Below are 22186 nucleotides of genomic sequence, written 5' to 3' on the forward strand. Positions count from 1 at the left end.
ATAGCAGTTTTGGATTAAAAACTTTTGTAAAATATTTTATATAAAAATTGTATAGTACATTTTACAGTTAATAAAACTTCCATAACTTCTACAAATTTTTTAATGATTTTGCGTAATCTTCTGATTATCTTCATTAAAAAAAGAGACCAACTTTAGGTCTGTATTCAAAAGTGTTCATGAATTTGAACAATTTATGTTTGGATAGTGCACTTTCACATCAATGTTTAAAAATGGGGTGTGACAGTTAAAGGGGTTAAAGGTACTGTCATTTTTTATGAAAATGTCACTGTACTGCAACTAGAACACCATGGTGTCACGCACAAAATAATTTTGCTACTTTTTTGTAGTACTTTTTGTACATGGGGGTTGAGAATTTTATACTGAGTTTCTACTGAGCATCTGACTGACTACAGTGTCGCGTTTTGCAGATGATGAGCAAGGTGACTGCACTACTGATGACCATGAGACTGCACAAATGGAGCCATTGCAGCTGCCTCTTCAGTACAGTGATGCCTCCACTCATTGGGAGGTCCAGGGATTGACAGACCACACTTATGCCTCAGAGGATAAAATAATGTGGCACAAGGCAACACAGTTCCACAGTGTGTTGATACAAGCTCTGTATTGTACACTGGCTTCACCCTTAGTGAACATGTTAAATATCTTCAGCAGTTCTCCACCGCAGCCAGAGGAACGCAAGCAGGCTCCGCAGCCAACTTCACCCAGAAGGCCAAACCTTTCAAGTACAGAACCCGATTTACATATTAACTTGTTTTATATATATACTGTATGTATGTATGTGTGTGTGTATATATATATATATATATTTGCCACTGCAAAACATACATAGTTGCACTTGGAGGTAGTATCCGCGGGATTCTTTGGGTTGTAGCTGAGGAATGCCATCCACCATCTTCAAACCGCTGAGCATGCTAGAGTACAGTTCTGCAAGATGTGTGGACTTTTTACTCAAAAAAAGGACACTTGATTTCCAGCAGGTTTAATATTCCATCTTGCAGAAAGCCATGGCTCCTTACAACTAACCACCATTCCTCTTTTCTCAACAGTATACCCAGTGCTCTCAATCCATGCACTGGCCAACTCCTCATTCTCCTGACCATACCTAGTAGCTGAATTGCCATGGAACCTAGAGAAAAGGTGTTCTCAAAGAAAATTATCTGGTTTGGTAGACACACAGGAAGGCACCTTTTTTTGCAGAGCTAGCCGTTATTCGTAATTTCCGTGCGTCATGCCATGCACAAGAGGCACTTTGTGTTATGGTCGCATTTTTCAAGCCGTTCAATTCACCCTCGTCAAGTTCTACATATGTTCATCATGAGGCTGCATCTGTGTGGTACCTGCTGGAAGATTTACTGGTTCAGCTGACATGCATTTGTGCTGAAGGCTACCTACAGTTATATGAACCTCGAACCTCACACTGTGAGAAATTAATAAAGGAGATGGTGATAATGATTGATAAACAACAGCTGAAGTCTCAGGCAAGTCATCTGTAAATCTGTGATGCTTAAAACTTATCTCTGCCAGCCTCTTTGGTGCCAAATTTTTTGGTGTACCTTAGTTCCAGTGGCGCTGCTCATCTGTGCATGATATCCCAGTCAGTCCCTTTGACACTGCATTCTAAACCTATACAAAGTGTAAATGAAACAGTTATGCATAGAACAATTTTAATGTATTTTACTTGATGTTACTTAATACAGTAACTTAAAAGGCTTCATTTTCTATTTATGAATATTATGTAGAACTCACCTTCATGCTTCACTCACCTTTATACAGCATCACGTCATTGAAATTTTACGGATTTACTTATATTACTGAGTACACAGCCATCGGTCAGCTGCACAAACAAAATTTTAATAGATCACAGTTATTAAGAATCAGTTTATCTCAATTATATTGAACTACAATTAAAAATATGTAATTGGTCACTCACCTTCCCAAAAAATGAGGCAGAATATTAACCTCATCACTCTTCACTTTAATTGCATAGTTTGTCCATGCCATAAAAATGACTGCTTAATGTGTTACTTACATACCTATGTGAATAAAGTCTTTCAGATAGGTATGGAACAACATGCAGGTGAGTGATAATGACAGATTTTTTCAAAGTATAACATGCCAGATACAACTAGATACACATTAAGGGACCTGTATTACAGTAGCTTACTCTAACATTTGTCCAAGATGCCTTGTAACACATGATTAAATGGTGTACTTAGCTGGACTGGATAGAATTACCATTCTGATTATTAAAGAAGAACAAAACAAAAGGTTAATCCTAGAAATTCATGTAAAAAAAATGCCAACTCGTTTGGAAAATACAACTACTGGAATTTAATAACTAAGCATACAAAATTGCACCCATTTATGGAGCAGTTAAATTGAAGACAATCTAATATAATTAAAATCTTAGGACACATAACATTTTAAAAAAGAAAATATATTTATATTTTTGCAATGTGACCCACTTTTGTTTTTTGACCATTGAAAATGTGTAAATTTTAACGATTCACTTCTGCAGTCATATTAAAATCCCAATATCTCTTGCACCAAACTATATGTAAGGAATAATTGACTTCGGGCCGTAGAATTCTTAGAAAATAATGCACACCCGAGGTGGTGATACGGTCACGACGCGAACCGGAGTGGCCGTTACACCTTGGGTGTGCATTATTTTCGTAGAATTCTACGGCTCGAAGTCAATTATTCCGCTTATACTACAGTTACCACATCTCAAGACATCGGTCAAGTGATATATTTCAAGACATTCGTCCGGTTTATCCTTAAAACGCTATTGTGAGTAGGATTAATTTCTTACGCAGCTCATTCAACAGCTTCGTTGCTAGTTCCAAAACGTCATTTTAGAACTAGTTACGACGCTTGGGCTGTTAATAGCAAAATAATGCCGTTAATAATGAAGTTTAGACAGAACGAAAGACAAGCAGACAGACGGCAAGAGTGAGGGAGAGAAACTAAGTGTATGACTTTACCTCTCTCACGTCTGTGTCTCTCAAGGGTGACTGGCAGCATCGTCTCTACTAACAGTTAAACTTTAAGTTCATTTTCTTCAAGACCACGCCGTTGTTACCTCGCTTGTGAGAGCTGTCATGTCGTTTTTAAGATGTTAATCGTCAGAGCAGCGCTAATAACATTAGCGCGAATGCTAACGCGAGTGCAAACCGTAATGTTATGTGTGTGCGTCTGTGAGGTGAGTCGGAGGGCGCGAGAGAAATAGAGTTTGTGCTTTCCGTACATAATAAAACATAAAATATTGTGGAAAAAAACATGGAAATAATCTGTCGTTTTTATCCTGATGTTTACTGTATTTAGTTTGGCCAGTGTCATTGTGGGTTTTAGTTATTTTGCTGTTTTGGGCTGTAAGGACCTTTGAAATAACTAAAATCGTATGGCGAAGTGATATAGACTTGCACTGCGGTCTAAAGCTGCCTGGAACTACGTTCGCCGTGCGTTTCCCTGAATATAATGCACACCTCTAGAACGTTCGTCAGCCAATCAGATTCAAGCATTCAACAGCCCTGTAGTATAAATGATCTTAAACATGAAGATGAAGTTTGTTAAGACCTAACAGCTAAAGGGGCATTAAGATATCTTTAATGCTTCTTAAGTTACATGTATGCAAACTTGAAAAGTGCTGTTTCCCCATATTTGAATGGTCATCATTGTCACATAATGCAACAAAGATTGCTAAAGTCAACAGATTTTACTAACAGACCCACCAATCTCTGTGTAAACATTACAATATGATTCTGACATCTTTCTGTAGTCATTTTTAACCACCTGTAATTTTTGCCCAGTAAGTTACAACAAATGCTGTTTAATTTTCTCCTCTGTATTCACAGTCTTCCTTTCAGTCTGGGAATCAAGAAATCTAGATGTTGAGGGGTGTAAGCACTGTCTGCATTTGATGCAAGTTTAGACAATCATGATGGCCATATAAGCTTCATGCAGCAAAATAGACTTTTAATTTTTTTTAACTATTCCTGATGACTAGTTTTAGGCCTGCTTTAGGCCTGTTTTAGGCCTGCAAACTTTGGAGAAAAAACTTGCTGCTTCCCCTTTTTGAATCACTATTGGCACATAATGCAACAAAGATTTAAAAAAAAATCAACAGATTTTAGTAACAGACCTACCAATCTCTGTTTAAAAATAACAAAATGATGCTACCATATTTCTGTAGTCATTTTTAACCACCTATATTGCATTTCAGGTAAAAATGGCCATTTCTTTCTACAAAATAGTGGATTTACTCAGAAAATATTCATCCATTAAAATGAATGTTTATGAATGAATTTTTGGGCATTCAACACTGTTTATTTTTCTTCAGAAAAAAATATTAGCAAAATCAAAGATTTAGGACAAAGACCTCTGATTGAGTGGACACGGAATAACCCATGTAATGACCCATGTAATGACCCAACAAATCTAAAAATACTGGATGAAAAAGCAGAACAGATGCTGAGCTATCATTAAAAATAACTCACTTACAAGAAGTTTGAAGAGTTCCATTTACTGAAAAATGCACTTAGTGTGAAAGGCAATACTCATTAATAACAAAAACTGAAAAAATATGTTTTCTTGTTTTAGACTACATGTCCCAATAGCTCTCATACCTGGGACTGATTGCACACACATCTGCAACTAATCACCTAACCAAGCACATAAGCACTGCACACATGCACTCTCATTGTAAAGTCTTGATTTGCTACAGTGGTCATTTCTGAGCATTTAGTTGTGGGTTATCACTATGTGTTTGATCTTGGACTGTTCCCTTACACAAAATAACTGCAGTACACTAAAGTACAACTGAAGATTTGCAGTATAAAGTAGAATATAACTACAATTTCACAAGTTCACACTTACATATAACAAACTGGGAATGGGTTATGCGTATTTGGCGAGCTGTCCTATGGAAGGATTTCTGAACATCTGAGATATCCAAAAAAAGCCAAGATAAACATAGCATCGAGTGTGCGGGTGGTATTAGTGGGGTGGTAGCTTGCCCTGCTGAAAAAACCAGCATATGCTGGTTTTTTCAGCAGGGTGTGCGAAGGGTGTGGATGCATTTGACAAGAATGTCTAACGTCATGGGAAGTCTTGAGTCAGGGCTGGAGGGTTTGGATCTTTGAATTCCTTTAATCAAGAGGGAAGTTTGTGAATTATTTATCTCAGGGGAGGGAGTGCCGAAAATCAGTTTATGGAAAAACTGGATGCCGCTTAGGTACCCTTTGATGGAGCCAGCTTGAAGGCCTTTAATGGCGTTAAGGTACGAGATAAATAAAGATATCGAGAGGAGGGAAAAATCAGGAAACTGCAGTTTGAATGATAGGTGGAATGCTTTAAAACTTCTCCATGCTGTTATATAAGTTTGGAGGGTTCTAGGAGAAACTGCTTGGAGGATTGTATCGAAGGAATGCGTCGAGAAGGGGTTTTAATGGGTGGGTTACGGGAATATTAGTTCTGAATAGCGAGGAACTGGTGTTGGGAATTGGTCCGCCTCCGGAGCTAGCGTCCTGAATTTCTGAAAAAGAAAACGAGAAAGAAAGTCAGCAATTTGTTTTTTGATCCGGGTAACTATGATAAATTGGTTGCATGCTGAGATCCAGGTGAGACGTCTTAAAAGTGGCATGAGAGAGTGAGAATGTAAACGGCCTTTATTAATGCACTAAACTGATGTTTCATTGTCGCAATGCACTAAAATGCTGTTAGCGGTCCATTCTTTCCCCCACAGAAAGGCTGCTACGACGACAGGATAAAGCTCAAACAGTGCTGAGGACTCGGATGAGTTCAGAAGCTGAGGGGGCCAAGGGGATGCGAACCAGTGCCCTTGGTAAAAAATCTCCAAAGCCGACTGAGGGAGCTACATCGGTGAACAATTGAATGTCGATGGGAGAGGATATGAGGTTGTTGTAAAAAAAAAATTGTTTAAGAAATGTTATCCATAATGAGAGTTCATCACAGAAAGCCTGGTTTATTGAAATTTGATCCTCTAGCGCGTAAACCGAGGACGCGAGTGAGAGGAGATGCACAACGAAAGGGCGTCCTTGGGGAATGATATGCATGGCGAAGTTTAAATAGCCGAGCAGAGAGAGAAGTTTGCGTTTTGAACAACTTGGTTTGTCTTTGAGGGTGGAAGCTACGAGGATTATTCTATCGATTTTTTATTTTGGCAAAGAAGCCTGAAATTTGACAGAATCCAAGTTAATGCCCAGGAATTCTATGCATGTGGCAGGACCCGATGGGGCTCCCGAGCTCAGAAAAAAGTTTTTTAACTCTAAGGATGTGCGCGGCTGGGATGGCGTTGGGAGGCGAGATGATTAGAAAGTCAACAAGCAAGTGAATGAGATGGTCTATGGCGTAATTGTTTGACAAAATCCAGCACACGGCTTCTGAAAGCATGTCAAAAATATTGGGGCTACTTTTGCACCCGAAAGTTAAGCGAACAGCGAAATAATATTTCCGTGCCAGCGAACCCCGAATAGGTGCCATGCATCTGGATGGATTGGCATCACTTTGAAAGCTACGGTGATGTCAATTTTTGCCATCCAAGCACTTTTTTTAGCATGTCAATGTCTTGATCAATGTTGTGGTATTTTGGAGAAAATTCGTCAAGAGGAATTAAGCTGTTAATGCTTGGGAACGGGGAATTATGCGGAGCTGAAAGGTCGACTATTAGGCGTTCTTACCTGAGAATTTCATGGTGGCTATTCCAATTGGGCTGATGCGGAAAATTGGGAAGGGGGGTGCATCGAAGGGGCCAATCATGAAACCGGAGTCCACTTCTTTTTTAATCAGACTGTCCACGATGTCGGGTTCAGCGAGCTCAGATTGGAGGTTATTACAGATGATATTTTGGGAAAGCGCACACTCCACGCCGGGTTTAACCCTCTTGGGCTGACGGTCACGCCGGCGTGACCAACCTACTTTTTTTTAAGATCAACGCAAAAGACACTAAAAATGCTCTGTCGGTTTTCATACAAATTAGAGATATACATCAATGGAAACTGTAAAGTGTGTACTTTTATTTGTGCACACTCACAAGAACAGCAGAAAGTTGTGCTTTTTTATGTAGAATAAAGAGAACAAACAGGGTGATTTCTGTTTTCTCTGTCTCCGCAAACTGCTTTTAGAAATGCGTCACTTAAATCATTCAAACTCGGTGAATACTCAGCACACAAACAGAAAAGTGGTATCTACTGAAAGCTTGGTATTTATGCTTTTAAACGAAGTAAGTTTTTATCAAAAACAAATAATCTGTGATAAATTAATCTATATGAAACCAAGGAGATGTCTAGTCCCCTTGTCAAAAAATCCTATTGGAATTTCAGTTTATCCTATAGGATCTTAGTGGATTCTTAGAATCCTATTGGACTTTACAATTTATTTTAATGGAATTTCACTTTGTCCTGTAGAATTTTATTGGATTCTTAGAATCCTATTTGACATTCTGATTAATTCTAATGGAATTTCACTTTGTCCTGTAGAATTTTATTGGATTCTTAGAATCCAATTGGACATTCTGATTAATTCTAATGGAATTTCACTTTGTCCTGTAGGATTTTATTTGGTTCTCAGAATCCTATTGGATATTACAATTCATTTTAATGGGATTTCAGTTTGTCCTGTAGGATTTTATTGGATTCTTAGAATCCTTTAGGACACTCTGAACTATTCTAATGGAATTTCACTTTGTCCTGTAGGATTTTATTTGATTCTTAAAATCCTATTGGGCATTACTTTTTGTTTTAATGGAATTTCACTTTGTCCTGTAGGAATTTATTTGATTCTTAGAATCCCATTGGACATCACGATTTATTGTAATTGAGTTTCACTTTGTCCTGTAGGATTTTACTTGATTTTTAGAATCTTATTGGACAGTATTTTATTTAATGGGATTTCACTTTGTCCTGTAAAATCTTTTATTGATTCATATAATCTTATTGGTTATTGTCATTTTTAAATGAAATATCACTTTGTCCTGTATGATCTTATTTATTTATTTATTTTTTGTTGATTAATTACTTTTAAATTTTACTTTTTTAGAGTAACACTGCATGTTTGTGTGCACCTGTAACCCACAATAAATTGCAGCCTATATGAATACACACAAATATAAACACATAATATGTATTTATTGAAATTCATAATATTAAAGGTCCCATATCGTACACATTTCTGGAGGTTTATTTTATTTGTTGATGTCCTTAAGAATATATATTTGCGGTATAAGTGCCAAAATCCATCTCAATATATTTTTACAGCTCCTTTTTTAGGAGCTCTGTCAAAAACAGGTCGATTTTGGCCCATCTAATTAATATTCATGAGCCTCTCTTCTGATTGGCCTGTTGTTTTCTGAGTGACGCACAACCAGGCCAATCACAGGTAACTACGGTCATGTATGCTGTAAGCGTAAGCGAGCTCAGAGCAATAGAGAGAGCTGATACTCAACAGGATATTTTAGAATGATCATTAATGTTTTTTCTTTTACAAACACCGAATGCAGTAAGCTACATAACTGTTGCTTTAGTAAAGCCCCTTTCACAATGCGCGCTGATTCTGGAAAATTACGGGAACTGTGTGAACCAAAGCCAGAACCTAAAGGCAGTGTTGTAGTAATGATGCACGTTATCAAGCGACTCTTCACAACGAAAAATAACGTTACGTGCAAAGTGGAATGAAGCAGCGATCAGGCAGAGCCAGCTCCTCACTATCAGCGCTGAAGCACAGTTTGTTCAGGTTAGTTTCAGTTTAGTGAAACGTACGCGTCGCATTACATCTCACATCCAAACGTCACATGTCTTTATGGTTTGTGTGTAAAGCACGCACAGATTCCGGAAAACAACTGTGAATGAACCAAATTAAACAATTCCGGAACAAATCGTGGGACACATTATCCGTGTATTTACCGGAATCGCTGTGTGAAAGAGGATGAAGTTGACGTGCCGCTGGTCTCTTATATTCACGTTGTTCTGAAGCCTGTGTAATGATCGTAGCTTGACATCTATCGACTGAACAGGGTTTTCTCCACTTGTTTTCCTGTTGTTGTTGCTCAATGGAATGGATGCGTTGTTGTCTGGGGGTTTGACAAAAGGAGGGTGGGACGTTGGTTTGTGACTGAAGGCGGTGACTTGAGTCGATCGGACGTCACATCGTTACGGAAGTCACAGCTGCTCATGAAAATGAACAGCTACTTTAAGCAGGCTGTGTGCAGTTTACTGTGGATTGACTGTTTTGAAACTCATATGGTAGTTAGATAGCCCCTAGACCTTAGTTATCATGAAAAAAGCCAGGAAATTTTGATTTTGACGATATGGGACCTTTAAAGAATTCACAGAAACACGAACATCTATAAATGGTGCGGCCCCTTTAAAGAATCCGAACGTAGCGCGCCTTCAACTGTAGCGCGCATCATTTTAAAATAACGGTCAAAGAGGAAAAGCAGCAAGTGATTAGCGGTGTTTAATTTGTTCAAATTTGATTTCAAAGACGCCAAAAATGATGAAATAGTAACATTTATCTGGTCTGCATCCTAAACCAACAAATTTGGGTGGTCTTGGTGAGTTGTTGAACTCGTGTTTGATTGTATCTGCTGACTAGCACAGGAGTCTGCAGTTAACGTTACGTGTCAAAAGCTATGAATCTGTATAACTGGTATTATAAACGATAGTCATAACGTTATATGTTTATGGTACTAATTTTCATTGTATAAAACATTGGAGTAGTGACTATTCTGCCACCATTTGTAGCTGTTTTAATTAATATTGTGCTTTACGGCTTTGTGTAGCGTCACTATACTTTAAGTGCAAATAGCGCACATTGTTGGCAGAAGCTACTGGTGTGTGATTAGGCTAGTGAACACTATAAAAGACAGCAGTCTTAATTTCTCCCTTTTCAAATGTTTTAATAAAAATGAAGGAAATAATGTTGTGATGTCTATTTGCTTTGTCTTGAGAACAACAATGTTGTTATTTTTCTTGTGAAGAAAAAAATAGATCAGTGGTTACTAACGTTACAGAAAAAAGACATTTAGATTTAGGATTTAATTATTTTAGATTTAATCCTAACTATTATTAACTAATCATCCAGCCCAGGTGAATTTGCTAAATTAAACTACTACTAATTTAGACTGTGCTTTGTTTCTTTTGTTTGGTTGTGTTATTTATTTTTTTATTTATTGTCACAGTAAAGTGTTATTTTTCATTCCAACTTCTGGTATCCTCTAATTTTTATATCTACCTCCCTCACTCAAGTCTAGACCTGGTCCAGTGAAGTATTTGCATTGAAGGACAGTGCTACATACTGTGTGTGTGTGTGTGTGTGTGTGTGTGTGTGTGTGTGTGTGTGTGAGAGAGAGAGAGAGAGTGTGTATATGTTTGCACTAAGGCTGTGTGCTGCACAAATCAGCTCACAATGTTGTTTACAATGTTAGTGAACAAGGTGATGTAAACAGCAAACTGCAAGCACTATTTGATAGTAAAACAAAAACAGTGAAAAGTGCACTTCTAGATTACAAAAAGAACAGGCATCCAATTTGATCCCATAAAAATCCCATAGAAACCATCCTACTGAATATTTATGTCTTGACAAAAAATCCTAAAGGATTCAAATAAGAATTTGTACAGGATTCTTATTGGAATTTCTATCATATTTTGGAACCATTTCTATAGGATTTCAATAGGAATATTCTTATAAAAAATAAATATTATGTAGGATCATTCTTAAAGGATTTTTTTATGGGATCAAATTGGATGCTTGTTCATGTCTTTATGGGATTTTTTTTTTTTATCTAAATGTGCTCTTTTCCACTTCTTGTTTTGCTAACAGATAGTACTTGCAGTTTGTGGTTTACATTGCCTTGATGTAGACGTTGTTCATTGTCTGTTGCTTATCAAAAAATCCTAAAGGATTCTGATAAACTTGTACAGGATTGTTATTGGACTTTCTATCATATTTTGGAACCATTTCTATAGGATTTGATATGAATAGTCTTAAAACAGGATCTCCTTAAAATCCTGTAGAAACTATCCTACAGGATATGTATGTCTTGTCCTATAAGAAAATCCTATAAGACAATTCCTAATGGAATCCTTTAGGAACGGTTCCAAAATATGATAGAAATTCTGATTTGAATCCTAGTGGAATCCTTTAGGATTTGTAGAGGATTCCTATTTGAATGTATATTAAGGTGAGTTAAAGTAAACTGCAAGACACTAAACTAATATAAACAATAAAAAAGTGTACCTTTTAGGATTCTTCAAAATTTTTGAAAGATGCTTTAAAAGAAAACCCATTAAAATCCCATAGAAATTATCCTACAGGATATTTATGGCTTGTATAAGAAAATCCTATTAGACAATTCCTAATGGAATCCTTTAGGAACGGTTCCAAAATATGATAGAAATTCTAACTGGAATCCTATAGAGAATTCCTATTGAAATCCTATAGGATTTTTTGACAAGGGTCTATCCAGTTCCAACTAATTATCTCTAATGTGACCGCGCCCACTAGCGACATTCCTTTTGCTATGCAAATTAGCCATGTGCCACAAGCGTGGCAAGGACCGGAGTATCTGTACATGAGGAAACTCCCACATCACCGCAACAAAGCAACATGACTTCAAGTTCATCTTGATTACAGTTTGTTACTGAATGAAGATATGCTGTGAGGAATTAGACTTATATTTACCATGATCAGAAAAAGGACGCGATGCGACGCAAACCCAGCAGGAGGATGTGACGGTAATAAAAGATGGAGGAAGCAAATGCAGGTGAATACAGGATTTATTGAATGAACAGAAGTGAAACAGTCAATGATGATGATGAAGTTCTCCCGGCTGGGTGAGGCAGGGGCAGATGGCAGACAGTGAAGTGGCGTGGGTCCCGTGATGATAATCCCTGGTGAAACAATGAAGACACGACGAAATCCGACAAGACAGAGCTCCACAGAGACGACCAGCAAACACGAAGACAACCCAACACTGTGACATCCAGATGAACTATCGGACGAGGGAGAGAGAGAGAGAGTATATATATGGGCTGAAGGTAATGGGAAACACCTGTGCCGGACTGATTAGCAGCTCAGCCGAGCGAGCACACACAATCACATGACAAACCAACAGATCACGAGACGAGAGAACACGGCAGATCCATGAACCGTGACAGTGGAGACATTTACATGAGTAAGTCTTACTTTCATTTTCCTACTAGCTTTCGCTGTTATTTACTTTGACAAAACATGTACACATTTTACTAGTTAGACTTATTCCAAACTAAAATTCCTGACTTTATCAAATGAAACAATATGAGGTACGTTTGATTGCATTGCATCTCTTACAATGGCAGGATATTTATAACCCAGATAGCAAAATGACTCCGGAACGCATCCGCGCCGGATGTACCACAAGATCCGTAACGGATCCGCAAAACGGGTCCGCATAGGAGTCCACTTGCACAGCGCAACGGATCCGGAACGGATGAGGATTCCGGATCCGAACCGGACCCGTTCCAGACCCTACCCGTATCCGCCAATAAAGCTGTTCATCCGGCCCGGATCCGATCCGGACCCGGTCATTAAGTTGGTCATCCGGCCCGGATCCGATCTGGACCCGTTTATAGAGTGACTCATCCGGCCCGGATCCGATACGGACCCGTTCATTGTGCTGTCTATACCTTATTTAAAATGGGTAATTGGCTAAAACTAGCTACGAAAATATCTAAAATAAAGTTGACAAACATTATATAGACTAGATTGCTCTATAAAACCTTAAATATTCTATATGTCCCCATTTATTAATATTAATAAACCACAAAATCATTCAAACCTCAAAAAAATCTAAACTTTAATTGGCCAATAACAATGAAACACACTATAAATGCAGATAATTACATTAAGAAAAATAAAATTGTACAAAAACATTGTTTTAACTAATGAAAAACTTCAGTTTAATAACTTTGAAAAACGAATGCATTAATTAAATTCAGCTATAAGGAATTTATTAGCACAGTTTCATTATTCACTTTGTGTCAGCTTGATAAACTTCAATATCAGTAAAAATGTTGCAAAATTAATACATCAGGAAACAAAGTCATTTCAGCAATAAAGCAGCTTGGAGAAAACAGTGATATCATAATCCAACTCAGTTCAGTTCAAGTCTTGAAATTATGCAATAGTGACAGTACAGTCAAATCAATTTAATTACTGAATATTCAGTGTCTTTTAAACCCCAGCTAAGGATGTCAGAGCCAGTGGAACCCAAACTCCAGCAGGTGACTGAAACAAAAAAAAGCTCAGCTCTTCTCTTGTTAAATGGACAAAGATGGTGTGGTTATGATTTTAGGGTGCATCACTATGTGGACTGAAGTCATTCAGAATATTGCATCCAGCTCCTACTGCTTGAAGATCAGGATACATCACGCTGTGGTTTTGTCTTAGAAGTTGAAGTCTGTCCAGCAGGGCTGCCTTTTAGCCAGAAGTGGACGATTGTATTAACAGTGACTGTAAATTGTGGTCCTAGCAGTTCCTGGCCTGGCATGTTCTTTGGTGGCCATAAGGGTCTGTGCAGAGGACTTGTCTGTTTCTTGTGGTCTTTGCTGAGGACCTGTGCCGATTGCTGTCATATCGTGATGTTCTTGTAGTCTCCGCTCACATTCAGGGCTGCGTTGTGGTCATCTCAGGGTTCAGGTTCACCTTCTGGTTTGAATACAGACTGGATCTGGCTGACTATGATAACCTTCCCAGCCAACACACCCATGTGGGGCCCAAACGGGCTGCAAACGGGCTGATATCCGGGGCCCACCTGGGCAACCCAACTGGGAACCCAGCTAATTTTGGCCGCGGTTTCCGTGGTGGCCCCACATGTGTTAGCCCAGATGGGTTGATGATGGGCTCTTGATGGGCTCCATATCGGGCCCATATGGGAAAATCTAGGTAGCACCCATTTAGGGCCTACAGGAGTCTGCCCACATGGGTTGATGATGGGCTCTTGATGGGCTCCATATCGGGCCCACATGGGTAACCTAGGTAGCACCCATTTATGGCCTACAGGAGTCTGCCCACATGGGTTGATGATGGGCTCCATATCGGGCCCATAAGGGTAACCTAGGTAGCACCCATTTAGGGCCTACAGGAGTCTGCCCACATGGGTTGATGAGGGGAAACAGATAGGTCATATCTAGGGCTCTTATGGGCCACAACGGGTATATATATATATATATATATATATATATATATATATGAGCTACCATATTTGTCTTTTTGGGTTACCTTATTTTACAGTAAACCCCTAAATACAAACATATGTAATCAATGAACAGAAACCATTACTTCATGCTTTACTTTATTAATAGAATATTTATTAACATATTATGTGTATTAACAGACAAGTATCAAAAGTAAAAGCTTTTGACAAACTTTATATTTCACAAACAAAACAAAAGTGCAAGAGTGCAGTTTTTCAGTCCTCTGTCAGAAAACTATATTTCACAAACAAAAACAAAAGTGCAATTTTTCAGTCCTCTGTCAGAAAACTATATTTAACAAACAAAAACAAAAGTGCAGAATCTCAGTCCTCTGTTGTCGCTCTCCCAACGGCCCTTTGAAAAGAGAAAATAAATAAATCAACCATTTTTCAACTTTTGCAATTCCTTTTCACAGTTCAAACAGATGCGACAGGTTAGTCTTTGGCTATTTGCCGATACCGATATCAATCTGATATTTTTATTTTATTCTTTACTAATACTAATAACAATAAAATATATATAAGCACTTTGCTTACTAGCCACCTAAAAACATCTCACTCAAATGGTGAACAAATACTTCTCCAATATAGTCTACAACAAGAGTTGATAATTAAAGACTGCAACCTTTTATTCAGAAGAACTTAAGATGAGTTTGGTACTTGTTTCTGAATGATTTTAACATTTATTTGCTATATTTCAGATCAATATATTTGTTTTCCTTAAAATTTGAATTAACTTTAACTTTATTCCAATGCAATATGATGAATGATGGGACCACCGTATACTGTTTAAATAGGGTTGGATAAATATTTTTTGCTTTTAAACAGTGTGTGTGATTTTGGTTGGGTGACAGTTGAAGGTAAGCCTACAGTTTGACAAGAGTTTAGTTTGACAAAAGCACAATGTTGTGTTTACACAAATATAAGTAGGCTAAACACTTTTTTACAGTTTTAATGATAATGACTTTTACCCATCTTGCTCTCCACCACGTGCCCTCGCTGTACGGTTTCCTCCCCTGTCCCTGGCACCAATTAGCCACTTTGACACTGCCTTTTCAGCATCTCTTCTATTAATCTGGTTTGTAAGGGCATTTTTTTTCAAGCTTCCTGTAAAATAGATAAAGAGCATTAGAGTGAGATTAAATTCCTTATTTGAGCCCTTGCAACTAAGCAGAAATCTCCACCATGTTAATTTTCAGGTAATACAATAATGGTATTGGTCGGATATAATATTCTGTCATACACGACATTTTTGTTGCAAAAGTTTATTAAACAAACAAACAAACAAACAAAGGAACTGGTTCTGTACCTGTACCTGAAAACTAGTTAATTTAATCTAAATTTGTAACTTTTGTTCAATTGTTTTTACCTATGCTTGTAACTAGTGTATTTTTACTTATTTTATTTGTAGTACCTCACTTGTATTTAATAATGATTACCTTTATTATTTATTATAAACCATGAGTTGTGTGATTGCTACACCACTAATTAACAGTTACTTATCAATGAATTGGCAGTATACCTGGTCCATATTGTCATAATTAAGGTATTCTCTATCCAGGTATGGACAATTATTTGCATACAATCAAATTGATTTATGAAGAACTCAACTCTACAAAATAACCTTTGTTTGCACATTAAAGGTACAATATGTAATTTTTCGCCGCTAGAGGTCGCATTGTTTAAAAACAATAACAGAGACGACGCTTGATGACGCAATTACGGAGCGTAGAACGATGGGAAATGTGTTTTCACAAATCATGTTCACGGATGAGATACTGTCTTTTTTGCCTACCAATCTTATTGAGTATCACTGGAAGAAGCTATTGTAGATAGTGTTTGAAGAGGCACTCGTCCTCTAACAGAGAACTGCTTAACTTTACACTTAGGATGTAGGCACAATTGCCTTGAACCGAGCCTGAGCGCGATTACTCCCGCTGGCCGCGCACTCAAAATCCGGCCGAAACACACTTACGTACGAGATAATGGCGAAAATATTTTTTTCTAATAATATTCTACCTAATAATTAATAATAATTCATCTATGCCGTTCATTGATTTTCACTTGTGTGTATCAGTGAGTTATTACGGAGAGTGAAAGAATATGAACGTTAGTTAAAGAATTTGCAGCTTTACTGGCAAACTACAATTCCTGTTCATCAATAAGGAGAGAACCAGACCCATTATAAACTTAAATATACTTTACTGAATTAAATTATTTGAAAAGTGTTGTGTTGGTAATTATAGGATACATTTGTAGACACAGAATTGTATTTGTTTTGTGCTCCGACACGGTTAGCGCTTAAACTATGCGTACCGCGCCCGAGCCCAACCGAACTGCTCTCTGACCCACCTCTTTCAGCCGGGACAGGGCCAGCTAAACGAATCGCGCCCGAGCGCGGCACGGAGCACTTACACAAGTCAAACGAACCGGGCTTTGGGCACGGTTTAAAACGTCTAGTGTGAGTAAGTTACATCCTTACATACTGCGACATACTGACATAATGACATACTGGTCATTTATTTCACCCGTACGTTTGCGCTTCACAGAATGTGCAGGCAAAGCATAATCATGATCCATAACTATGTTATTGATTGAGGTATAAATACTAATATAAACGATATCAATATAAATATAATAGTATCGATCAAGACTAGCTACTACTTTTTCTTCTTCATCTCTTCTTTGCTTCTGTTCCCCTTTGTATTTGGCGGTTCCGCAGGAACTTAGAGAAACTAGAGGGGTCAAAGGTTATATGACGCCATAAATGGGCGACAAAACGGAAATAAAGAAACGGCCCGTGTCTTCGAATTAAACTATAAATTTCTCCGGATTTGAAAGTTCGTGGAAACTGTCGGGATAATGTAAGTACACAACTAAAAAAAATATATAACATAGATATAGTGATTTTTGCTATTTTTAAAGCTGAAAAATTACATATTGTACCTTTAATATGTTTAAACAGCGAGTAAACATACCATATACAACCTCAAACAGTTTGAGCCCCCGAAACTCTCGCTTTCCATGGCGGCCAAAAAAATTGTACTCTCTTGATAGGGAGTGGTCTAAAAGGAAGGCCATCATTCTTCTGGTGGCTTCATCCAATGTTCTTCCTCCAATTTCTGCCACCACGCCAACCTAAAGAAAAATAAGATTATCATAATGGGAATTAATTACGATTATCATCGGAAGTAGTAATCTACTATTTGGATAGTGTATCGAGTACCTAAATACAACTCTGTTTTTCATAATTCCCAGGGAACACTCCCATAATACATGCAGTTGCCTCTCTAACAGATGTTTTATACTTGTACTTGAGTTATTAGCAAAAAAGCTACAGTACTGTGCAAACGTCTTATGCCACCATTATTGTATGGTATAATGACCATATGCTAATTGTGGTAAGTATTTAGTGTGACCTCCCCTTACACTTGAGCAATTGAAGGGATCATGAATAAGGAAAAGTACAGACAGGTTTCAATTTATAATGCCATTCCTTCTGGAAAGTGCCATATTGGGAATGTTTTTATTTTTTCAGCATGATAACGATTCCAAGTACACTGCTAATACGGTGAAATCATATTTGAAGAGAAAAACAGCTTACCTGAATTTATAGAGGCATTATGGGGTCAACTAGACAGGAAAAATAAAATACGGCCTAAATCTAAAGATGAACTCTGGGAAGTGCAGCTTCAGAAAACTTATGGACAGTCCCCCCAAAAGAGGTGTGAGATGTGCTCAGTGCAAAGAGAGATTACACAAAATACTGACTTTTGCCTGAAGAAGCCTTTTTGTTATTATTTTGTGTACATATTTCCTGTACTTTCTGTACATATTTCCTATACTTTCTGCATCTTAATAAAGAAACCGAAAAATAAATGTGGGTGGTAATTAAAACTTTGCTAAAACAACTAAGCTTGTGGTGGCCTAAGACTTTTGTATAGTCAGGGTTTCTGCAGATATGAACAAGTGAAATTTAAGACTTTTTAAGACCTTTTTAATACCACCTTATATGAAATTTAAGACCAAACCTGTAATGGAAATAGATATTATATTACATGCATACATGTAATATTTAATGTGTTTAATGTAAAAAGTAAACATAATTTCATGGCTGTCATAAATTAAATTTATTACTACGATATACAGTGAACTTTTCATATCAGCAGATACTATTCCACACAAAATATCCCCATAAAAGTACCACTAGAAATATCTGATGTAAAAAAAAAAATTCTGAAGCAATATTTTCATCAGTGCTCTATTAGCTTTTACATCTTAAATCATAATGCATATTTGATTTACCTTTATAAAGGCCTTTTTTTTTACTTTTGAAATGTATGCATTACCTTTGAAATTTATTTTATGAATTTATCAATAAATTCTAAATGGCTGTTAGCAGTGAGATTACATAATTTACACTGCAAAATTAAAAGTGAGATTAATGTTTTAAATACATTTATTGATTTATAAATATATACATTAGAAATGTTGGGTGTGGAGGCATACTTTTAAACACACTAAACTACCAGCAGGTGGCGGTAAGTCACTTCATGAGCGAGTTATTTCAACTGATTCGATCAAAACGCTGAATTATAGCAAAACGTTGCTAGGAGAATGCTTCTGCTAATGTTGCATATTGTCTAATATGTAAGTAACTACTTGACTACTTTTTTATTGAGCTAAAATTAATGTAACATTTGTAATTGTGAGAATTTTCAGCAAAAAGCTCACTTGGTATATTACTGAACTATATCATGTTATAAATAAACTATACATTTGAAATTTTTACCTCAGGGTGTTTCTTTAGAGAGCTGTTACATTCAAACATTGTTTTAAAGTATGTCACAAATAGACCAGAAATACACTATCCATTATCAATTTCTGTTTACGTTGAATGTATTAAAATATAAATCTTTCTTGCCTTTCGATGCTTCGCTAGTTGTTTTTGTCACTTCAGTTTTAATCAGGCGGTTTGTTCGGTCGGGCAAGTAAAAAAAAAAAAACATTTTAAAAGTATTTCGAAGGCTGGCGATCAGCTAGCTTGACCTATATTTCTTATTATTATTGATAACATTATATACAGAAAAAGGTCGTTTGACCTGTATTCTGCTACTGCGATTCTGAAGACGCAGTAACTTCCACAGAGGGAGAAAAAAAATCTAGTTGTTAGCAACTGGCCTTAGCCAAGCCCTATATTCAGTTTTTTTCAAGCTAAGTATCGCTAAACTTGCACTTCCCCATAGCTAAAAAGTTAAATCCATTTTACTTCTGCGGTACAATCCGAGAGAGACTCGCGCCAATAACAGAAAGCTGATTGGCTATTGCATGCTGGTCTCATTTGTAGTTTAAATACAGCAAATTATATTTGGAATTGTGAAATAAAGAACTACAACACCACGGAAACAACAAAAAGAGAATTTAAATGAATATTAGAGGTAGCGTTACATGGACATCGGAAAAATAAGACCTGTGTAAAATTATTTAAGACCTAGAACAGCGAATTTAAGACTTTTTAAGGCCTAAAATTTTGATTTTTAAATTTTAGACTTTTTAAGACTTTTTAAGACCCCGCGGAAACCCTGATAGTACTGTATGTGCAAAAACATTAACGATCAGCCCAGTAAATTTGTTAAATGGTCATATTAGAACATACCACTTGTTTGTGGAAGGTGGGGTCTGCCAATTTTTGCTCCATTTCAGCAACATCCGAGACTGTCCTCAGGGGGAACACAATATCTGCTGGAAGTGCTGTAACTGCACTTGCATCCCGTTGTGTGAGGAGTGACTGTATCATCCTCCCATGAACCCTTTGCGTCTCCTTTATTTCCTCCAGGACGGTTAGGAGACGTGCAAACATGGCATCTCTAAATGCAGGACTGGCACCTTGCAGAACTCTACAGGGGCGGTCTGGTGTAACAGCTGTAAAAGGGGTTGAAAGTGGAGAGGGCTGAATAAGTGCACGGGTCCTGTCCAAGTGGGTATCCTCCGGTAGGAGGTTCTCTGGCACTGGGGGAGGTAAATGCTGATCTCTAAATGCAGAACTGGCATCTTGCAGAACTCTACTGTGGCGTTCTGAAGCAACGGTCATTAAAGGAATTGAAGGTGGTTGAATAAATGGACGGGTATTGAGTGAGTGGGGAGCCTGCGGTTGGAGGTTCTCTGGAACTGGTGGAGGTAAAGGCACACTGGATGGATGATCATGCCCAGCACCACCAAGTTCCTCATCAGAGCTTGACAGACACACTGGCCTAGAAATGCACACAATTTCAAATTAGAGCTGTATATGTGCAAGGTAGGATAATGAATAATTATTATTAATATTAATTATGGACATTCAACATTACAGTGTAATTGAAAAATATCAATTTCTACTTTCTACTAAATTTAAAACAACTTAAAATAATCTTCACATAAAAACCCATTATAATAAATGTCATATTTACCTGTAGCCTAGCCTTCCTGTCTAATAAGAAATATAGATAAATAGAATAAACACTTTACAGTCTTAACTGCATAATTTATCAATTAAATTTAGATTAATCCTTATTAAAGATCACATTTTCTGTTACCTTTGTTTTTTATATTAACATTGATGACAGACATCACACAGCAACTTAATTACTAGGCTGCTGTCACTTTAAGATCTGCCGCACGTGATGCAGATCTGACACAACTCATTTCCTCACAACTCTTTACAGTCATTTAACGTTATTTAACTTAAAGGGATAGTTCACCCAAAAATGAAAATTGTGCCATCATATACTCACCCTCATGTTGTTTCAAACCTGTATGAATTTCTTTCTTCTGCTGAACACAAAATAAATATATTTTGAAGAATGTCGGTAATCAGACAGTTGATGGACCCCATCGACTTCCAGAGTAGGGGAAAAAAATACTATGGAAGTCGATGGGGTCTATCAACTGTCTGATTACCGACATTCTTCAAAATATATTTATTTTGTGTTCAGCAGAAGAAAGAAATTCATACAGGTTTGAAACAACATGAGGGTGAGTATATGATGGCACAATTTTCATTTTTGGGTGAACTATCCCTTTAAGACATCTCTTATAGTAATATTTGACAAATGGACACGAGTCTTTTAGTGCACACGGTTCATGTGTGTGTCACATTGACAAGGCATTCTTTATTTGTCTTGTGGTACTTAAACAGCTTAAAAGAACGAAAACTTTTCAAGAATAATTGTTACTTTTAAAATCTATGTATGCAATAAATATAGTCTTACTTTCTTTTGCGCTTCCCTTTTCCCATCCGCCTTCCAGAATCTGACTCCGTCTGTAAGTCTGAGGTCGCCTCGGCCTTTAAAAGTTTTTCTGTGGCGCGGGCATAGTTTTCTGTAGGTGATAGACATTTACCAATAAATATTAGTAACTACTATTTCAGAAGCACACCTTACTTATGTTATTAGATACATGCATATTATTATTACTAGTCACCATTAAAAAAAGCCACATTACCTGCTTTTCCCAGGATGCGCACTTTGAACTGGGGCCAAGTAGGGTTCGGAGGAATTTCATCTTTTACTGCCTTGCTTATGTTGAGTCGTCCTGGTGGCCAGTAACATGTATCTTCCTCTGGTCCAGTAAACCACTTGCAGGGTAATATTGCCACACCTCCACCATCCAAAAAATCCACAACCGCAAATGGTAGCATGCTGGAAAAATACAAAAGAAGCAGGCTAATGCAGCTGTGGCAATGCCACAAACCCAGATTTATATGGCAAGAGCACTATTTTTCTTTTTAATTCCTCAACCGACACCACATGCAAGTCTTTGGATAGGTTTGAAACGAAGTGAATTCCAAGGCATGCCGAGTCAATTGGATAGCTGAAAAAAGATTCATAGTTTTTATAGAAGTGGCAGAGAACTTTGACAGTTTTAGAAGAAGAAAGC

The 22186-nt window shown here is 37.4% G+C and overlaps 1 protein-coding gene across 1 annotated transcript; it reads right to left on the reverse strand.

The window, feature by feature from the left end:
* Nucleotides 1-19760: 19760 nt before the first annotated feature.
* Nucleotides 19761-21613, reverse strand: LOC141325145 (uncharacterized). The gene is made up of 2 exons (XM_073833640.1): nt 21520-21613; nt 19761-20523 (listed from the first exon to the last, which is right to left on the reverse strand). Exons 1-2 carry the CDS (start codon nt 21543-21545, stop codon nt 19905-19907), a joined length of 645 nt encoding a protein of 214 aa, XP_073689741.1. The 5' UTR covers nt 21546-21613; the 3' UTR covers nt 19761-19904.
* Nucleotides 21614-22186: the final 573 nt, after the last annotated feature.

Source organism: Garra rufa, chromosome 2 (genome assembly GCF_049309525.1).
Source record: "Garra rufa chromosome 2, GarRuf1.0, whole genome shotgun sequence".
NCBI classification, from domain to species: Eukaryota; Metazoa; Chordata; class Actinopteri; order Cypriniformes; family Cyprinidae; genus Garra; species Garra rufa.